The sequence below is a fragment of the Ranitomeya imitator genome, chromosome 6 (genome assembly GCF_032444005.1).
Source record: "Ranitomeya imitator isolate aRanImi1 chromosome 6, aRanImi1.pri, whole genome shotgun sequence".
Classification (NCBI taxonomy): domain Eukaryota; kingdom Metazoa; phylum Chordata; class Amphibia; order Anura; family Dendrobatidae; genus Ranitomeya; species Ranitomeya imitator.
Genome location: NC_091287.1, coordinates 220,849,394 through 220,857,359, shown reverse-complemented (window position 1 = coordinate 220,857,359; position 7,966 = coordinate 220,849,394). Strand labels below are relative to the sequence as shown.

Genomic DNA, 7,966 nt, shown 5'->3' with positions numbered 1-7,966 from the left:
AATATAGGTGGTATAAAACTAGAATTAACTCCTCCCTTAAAGGGTTTGTGGCTTGGTAATGAACAAGATTCAAAATTAACATTTACATCGCTAGATAAATTTAACAGTGTCAGAGCATCCTGCTGTATGTTTATTTCATCAGGTGTATTAACCATAAAACCTAGCGTGTTAATTGATGCTGGGGTTTCTCCTTCCAGCTCTGCTTGAGGATTGATTGCCTTGGAATTACTAAATGCTTTGCATCGATGCAATTTTCTGACACTTTTAAAAAGATCTATTTTAAATTCAACAATGTCAAAAGACTCTGGTATCCAAAAATGAAAACCCTTTGACAATCGAGAAATATGGTCAGGAGTTGAATTTCTTTGTGAAAGGTTCACTATTTGATTGCCCAGTCTGGTCGGCGTTATTTTCGCCAGGAGACTTGCTTGCGTTTCCTGCCTCCTTTTGCGATTTTTTCCCACCTCTCCTTGTGTTTTTCCTAAAGAGATTGCAGATGAAGTGCTTTGTTGTGTTGAATTGTTAACCCCTTCCACAAATTCTTCCTGAATACTAGAGTCCGAGTCTGTAGTCCATCCATCCAGGTTTGATCGTTGTTGTTTTTTTAAATTTATTACGGTTTCTCCTTTGATTGAGTGGCTTTTTATTCCATGTAAAGATATTTCCTGTTTCATAGTCATGTTTGTCTCGTAAAAATTTGTCTTTCTTCCTCTATTTGGTCTCAAATTGTATCAGGATTAATTTCCTTTCAAATTTTTTCAAAAAATTTACATTTTGATTTACTGTAAAACATGAACATAATTCAGATTTTTCTTTTTCCAATTTTTTCGTTGTATTAATATACTCCGGTTCATTTCGTGTGATTATGAGACGTAACAAATTCTGTGAGCATTGCAACTGAATCTCATCCCATTGATTTTTAACCCCTTCATGACCAGGGGATTTTTCGTTTTTCCGTGTTCGTTTTTCGCTCCCCTCCTTCCCAGAGCCATAACTTTTTTATTTTTCCGTCAATTTGGCCATGTGAGGGCTTATTTTTTGCGGGACGAGTTGTACTTTTGAACGACATCATTGGTTTTAGCATGTCGTGTACTAGAAAACGGGAAAAAAATTCCAAGTGCGGTGAAATTGCAAAAAAAGTGCAATCCCACATTGGTTTTTTGTTTGGCTTTTTTGCTAGGTTCACTAAATGCTAAAAATGACCTGCCATTATGATTCTCCAGGTCATTACGAGTTCATAGACACCAAACATGACTAGGTTATTTTTTATCTAAGTGGTAAAAAAAAAAAAAAAAAATTGCGCCATTTTCCGATACTCGTAGCGTCTCCATTTTTCGTGATCTGGGGTCGGTTGAGGGCTTATTTTTTGCGTGCCGAGATGACGTTTTTAATGATAGCATTTCGGTGCAGATACGTTCTTTTGATCGCCCGTTATTGCATTTTAATGCAATGTCGCGGCGACCAAAAAAACGTAATTCTGGCGTTTCGAGTTTTTTTCCCGCTACGCTGTTTAGCGATCAGGTTAATACTTTTTTTATTTGATAGATCGGGCAATTCTGAGCGCGGCGATACCAAATATGCATAGATTTGATATTTTTTTTATTGATTGGGGCGAAAGGGGGGTGATTTAAACTTTTATGTTTTTTTTATTTTTTTCACATTTTTTTAAACTTTTTTTTTTAACTTTTGCCATGCTTCAATAGCCTCCATGGGAGGCTAGAAGCAGGGACAGCACGATCGGCTCTGCTACATAGCAGCGATCTGCTGATCGCTGCTATGTAGCAGAATTGCACGTGTGCTGTGAGCGCCGACCACAGGGTGGCGCTCACAGCGACGGGCAATCAGTAACCATAGAGGTCTCAAGGACCTCTATGGCTACAATGGAGACGCATCGCCGACCCCCGGACATGTGACGGGGGTCGGCGATGACGTCATTTCCGGCCGCCCGGCCGGAAGCGGTAGTTAAATGCCGCTGTCTGCGTTTGACAGCGGCATTTAACTAGTTAATAGGTGCGGGCAGATCGCGATTCTGCCCGCGCCTATTACGGGCACATGTCAGCTGTTCAAAACAGCTGACATGTCCCGGCTTTGGTGCGGGCTCACCGCGGAGCCCTGCATCAAAGCAGGGGAGCCGGCATCGGACGGTATAGTACGTCCGATGCCGGTAAGGGGTTAAAGGATATATCATCCTGAAACTGGGAAATCTCTTTATAAACCCGTAATATTTGCGGTACTCGATCACATTCCATATAGGATTTAAGGGATTTGAAAGTCGAAAACAATATAATTTCCAAAACAATTTTATTTCCTTTTCTGCCAAAAAGTGAATTTTTGTCTCCAAAACACTCCATGCGGGAGTGTTGCGCTGCTTTGACTAGTCCACCAATATGGCCAGCAATGATGATACCATCATCAGCATTACTATGCATCTTATATGCCTGCTGAATAAAACAATTCAGGCCATGATGGATGAGGTGGTGACAAAGGAAGAAGAGGAGCAGCAGGAAGAGCAGAGCGAATTCACACCGTTATCAAACTTGTCGTCCACACATGGCTCGGAGGGTGGGTTACTGTCCCAACATCGGCCAGTTACCCAATTGTACTGCCAGGGGACAGGTTGGGAGCATGAAGATGAGGAGTAGGCAAGGGGGAGGAACAACCGTGTTCACAGCAGGTTGGGTCTCAGAACAGCTCACGGGCATCACTGGAGCATGGCTGGGGGGGATACAGAGTACTCAGACAATATACCTCCCACTGACGATGGCTTTTTGTTGCCTCTGGACATCCTTGCACACATGGGCCAATACATGCTTCAGTGCCTATGCAATCACCACTGTGTTGCCCGTATTGTTAATAGTGCAGATTTCTGACTGGCCACCCTGATGGATCCCCACTACAAGGACAACATACCACCACTACTTCCTTCACTGGAGTGGGATGCGTAAATACAAGCAAACAGTGGTTGAAAATCTACTAATGGCTTTCCCACCTGACAGCGGGGGCTCAGTGGAACAAAAAGGCAGAGGCAGAGCAGGAAGTAGCCAACACAGCTAGGGCACCGCCATCACCACAGAAGTCAGGGTTAGCATGGACGAAATATTTCAAAACTGTATGAGCATGCCACAACATACAGCGCCACCATGTAGTAGGGTCCATATTAGCAGGAGGCAGCATTACAACAACATGGTGGAAGCTTATATGTCCATACATCTCCTTGTACTATTAAATGGGTTTGCCCCATTTAACTTCTGGGTCAGCAAATTGGACACGTAGCCTTTGCACTGGAGGTGCTGGTCTGCCCTGCGGCAAGTGTCATGTCAGAACATGTGTTTAGCATGGCAAGTGGTGTGATCAAAGATAGGCTCATCCGCCTGTCCACATCCAATGTGTGTAACCTAACATTCCTCAAATTGAACGAGGCGTGGATCCCACAGGACTTGGCCATAACTTTAGATGACTAGAAAACTATAACAGCCACTACCAGCCAGTCTTCAATTCTATTTGCCATTCGTTTCATTTGGGTGCCTCCTCCCCAATTAAAAAACCCTAAAAAGTGTGTTGGCTACCTCCTTCTCCACCTCTTCTACCTACACATCCACGTCCACCTCCTCCTCCTGGTTGTAGCTTGTTAGTTTATTTCGGCTTTATTCTATATTCTTTGAAGTAAGTTCCCCCCCAAAAAAGAAACAGTGTTGCATTACTCCTCCCTTGCCTCTTCCTCCCATACTGCCATATCCATTTCTTCCTCGACTTCAACCTACGCCTTGCGGTTCCAGATAACTAGTTTTAGTTTTGTAAATTCTAGGTTGTTTTAATTGAGATACATCAAAAAAGGAAAAAAGAATAAGAAAAAAAACATGAAAAAAATAAAAAAGTTATCTATAGAGAAACAAATCACCAATGGCATTGAAATAAATCCCATTTTTTTTATAAATACATCTATGCCAAAAAAAAAGAATGCTATTGGCCCCTTAAAGGGAACCTGTCACCTGAATTTGGCGGGACCAGTTTTGGGTCATATGGGCGGAGTTTTCAGGTGTTTGATTCACCCTTTCCTTACCCGCTGGCTGCATGCTGGCCGAAATATTGGATTGAAGTTCATTCTCTGTCCTCCGTAGTACACACCTGCGAAAGGTAATCTTGCATTGCGCAGGCGTGTACTACGGAGTACAGAGAATGAACTTCAATCCAATATTTCAGCCAGCATGCAGCCAGCGGGTAAGGAAAGGGTGAATCAAACACCTGAAAACTCCGCCCATATGACCCAAAACTGGTCCCGCCAAATTCAGGTGACAGGTTCCTTTTAAAAGATAAGGGTAACAAGATAATTACAAAGGATAAAGAAAAGGCTGAGATATTAAACAGGCACTTTTCATCAGTGTTCACCAATTAACTGTCTATTACAGGGATCATTTAATAAGGCAAAAATCTAAATTCACAACATGATATAACTAGTTTTCACTAAGGCAAAAATCAAAATTCACAACATGATATAACTAGTTTAACAAAAAAAGAAGTATATCTATGTCTGAGCAATTTAAACATTTACAAATCCCCTTGCCCAAATGGCATTCATGCACAGATACTGAGGGAATTGAGCTCAATAATTGACAGACCGATGGATCTCATATTTTTAGACTCTCTTGTAACATGTGTGGTACCTCTGGCTTAGAGGATGGCTCACGTGGTCCCAATATTTAGGAAAGGTAAGAAGGTGGATCCAGTCAACTACTGTCCGGTAAGCCTGACATCAGAGGTGTACAAAATTTGAGGACATCATAAGAGATGACCTGCAGAAATATATTGTAGAGAATAATATAATAACCGACAACCTGCACGGATTCATGAAGAATAAAAAGTGTCTAGCTAAAATGTTGGGTTTCTGTGAGCAGGTAAGTTCAAACCTGGATGTTGGTAATGTGGCTGATGTGAATTATCTGGTCTTTGCAAAGGCATTTGATACTGTACCACATAACAGCCTTATACTGAAGCTACAGAAGCAATGACTGCTGTTGTTGCATTAACATGTTTAACAATTACATGTACCCTTACCTAGCATTTTGTAGTTATTAAAAAAATGTTTCCTCTGTTGGATAAATGTAGACAAAACTTTTTTGTAAACATTCTTGTCTCCAAAATGTATGGAGAATGAAAAAGTACCCTGGCCACGGATGTGACTGTGATAGTAAATTGAAACTTAGGCAATTGTTCCATGCTCCTGATTCAGAGACAAAAGTCCAAAAGGAATTTATTGAAAAAGTGGTAAGTATGTAAGCAAGTACGGTATATTAATATTTTCAAGAATAGTTCTAAGGACCGCCACAGACAGCCATAACTAGCAAATATCCCATGCTCTTGCTATAAAGGTACAAACTCCAAAGGAGATTATTTAACCTTTGAAAAAAAAAGATTTAAAGGGGTTGTTTGGGCAAAATGGAGGCATCTATGTGGTCTGTCACACAGACAAGAAATGGTGATGTCACCATTGCACCAGTAGCAGGAACGAGGGAAAGCAGCCACATGACTGACTACAGCAGCCAGATGACTGACTACAGCAGCCAGGTGACTGGCTACAGCAGCCAGGTGACTGACTACAGCAGCCAGATGACTGACTACAGCAGCCAGGTGACTGACTACAGCAGCCAGATGACTGACTACAGCAGCCAGGTGACTGACTACAGCAGCCAGGTGACTGACTACAGCAGCCAGATGACGGACTACAGCAGCCAGATGACTGACTACAGCAGCCAGATGACTGACTACAGCAGCCAGGTGACTGACTACAGCAGCCAGGTGACTGACTACATCAGCCAGGTGACTGACTACATCAGCCAGGTGACTGACTACATCAGCCAGGTGACTGACTACAGCAGCCAGGTGACTGACTACAGCAGCCAGGTGACTGACTACAGCAGCCAGGTGACTGACTACAGCAGCCAGGTGACTGACTACAACAGCCAGATGACTGACTACAGCAGCCAGGTGACTGACTACAGCAGCCAGATGACTGACTACAGCAGCCAGGTGACTGACTACATCAGCCAGGTGACTGACTACAGCAGCCAGATGACTGACTACAGCAGCCAGGTGACTGACTACATCAGCCAGGTGACTGACTACAGCAGCCAGATGACTGACTACAGCAGCCAGGTGACTGACTACAGCAGCCAGGTGACTGACTACAGCAGCCAGGTGACTGACTACAGCAGCCAGGTGACTGACTACAGCAGCCAGGTGACTGACTACAGCAGCCAGGTGACTGACTACAGCAGCCAGGTGACTGACTACAGCAGCCAGGTGACTGACTACAGCAGCCAGGTGACTGACTACAGCAGCCAGATGACGGACTACAGCAGCCAGATGACTGACTACAGCAGCCAGGTGACTGACTACAGCAGCCAGGTGACTGACTACATCAGCCAGGTGACTGACTACAGCAGCCAGGTGACTGACTACAGCAGCCAGGTGACTGACTACAGCAGCCAGATGACTGACTACAGCAGCCAGATGACTGACTACAGCAGCCAGGTGACTGACTACAGCAGCCAGGTGACTGACTACAGCAGCCAGGTGACTGACTACAGCAGCCAGGTGACTGACTACAGCAGCCAGGTGACTGACTACAGCAGCCAGGTGACTGACTACAGCAGCCAGGTGACTGACTACAGCAGCCAGGTGACTGACTACATCAGCCAGGTGACTGACTACAGCAGCCAGGTGACTGACTACAGCAGCCAGGTGACTGACTACAGCAGCCAGGTGACTGACTACAGCAGCCAGGTGACTGACTACATCAGCCAGGTGACTGACTACAGCAGCCAGGTGATTGGCTGCAGCAGCCTTGTGACTTTGAGCAGCATATTATCATAACATATCTCTTGCGGATGTCACGTGTTGATTCAGCCATTCTGTTGCTGGTGAAACAGTAATGTCTCCTCTTTGTGCGTAAGTGCAGGCCGTGGAATAGCCTTTGCCAGTGAGTATCACTTAGTTTATATGTTCCTGCTCCAAGCCATCTGTGAACTTTTCTTCTTGCATGGCAACTCTTTTAAGTATCCCATCATAAAGTAACAGCAGAAGGAAATCATAAATATACAAAAGCTGTCAACAGGATACTATTAATTTAGTACTTGGGTCTGACTTTTGATATATCACATCCAGAAGGTTCTCATTTATAATTGTCCCATCCACCATATGAAGAATGCTAATCAGAAGCAAGAGAAAACTAACTGTAATGTGCAGGTATGAATACACGGTTACATTAGAGTAATAAAGAGTATGGCTTTGCAAGCTGTATAAATAGTAATGTAACAGTAATAATAATCATAAATTGTGTCTAATTAGATAATTAGTACAAACTATGTAGCCACATGGAATCAGAGCAATGTGAGGGTTACAATACACATTTATTATAAGTCGTTCACTATATGCAGTAGAAGCCATTGAGTACATGTCAAACATCAGCAAGAGAAGCAACCAGGGAAAAAGCACCATTACTGTTGCCCGATAAGTCAGTAAAGACACCAGTCTGCCTATGGTCCTATGGTCCAGTTATGTTCTTCAGTAATGCAGTTTCGCAGTAGCCATATTGCAAAAGAGTATAGCACCAGAAGAATAAAGAGATATGATAAAATACAGTTAGGCTAGGTTCACATTGCATTAATGGGACCGCGCTAACGAACAGCGTTGTACGGCAAAATTAACGCCGTGCAACGCGTCCGTTAGCGCGCCCATTGGCAGCAAAGGGAACGCGCATCGCTAGCGCGTGACATTTTCGGCACGCGCTAGCGATGTGCCTGTGTTTTGTGACGCGCCTCAGATGCTGCTTGCAGCGTCCGTGGCACGCCCGAGGTCCGTTCCCCGCTCTCGCAGATCGGGGATCTGCGAGAGCGGGGACGTTAAACGCGACCCCGAAAAAGAAATAACGTTAGCGCAATCCGCTAGCGCTTAGCGCTAAACGGATTGC

The 7,966-nt window shown here is 44.0% G+C and overlaps 1 protein-coding gene across 1 annotated transcript; it reads left to right on the top strand.

The window, feature by feature from the left end:
* Positions 1-5,433: 5,433 nt before the first annotated feature.
* Positions 5,434-6,870, top strand: LOC138643342 (dynein heavy chain-like). The gene has a single exon (XM_069732266.1). The coding sequence runs from the start codon at positions 5,434-5,436 to the stop codon at positions 6,868-6,870; it is 1,437 nt and encodes a 478-aa protein (XP_069588367.1).
* Positions 6,871-7,966: the final 1,096 nt, after the last annotated feature.

Bases quoted from the DNA above. Each gene is read 5' to 3' on its own strand.
- LOC138643342 (XM_069732266.1), top strand. From the start codon at position 5,434: ATGGAGGCATCTATGTGGTCTGTCACACAGACAAGAAATGGTGATGTC.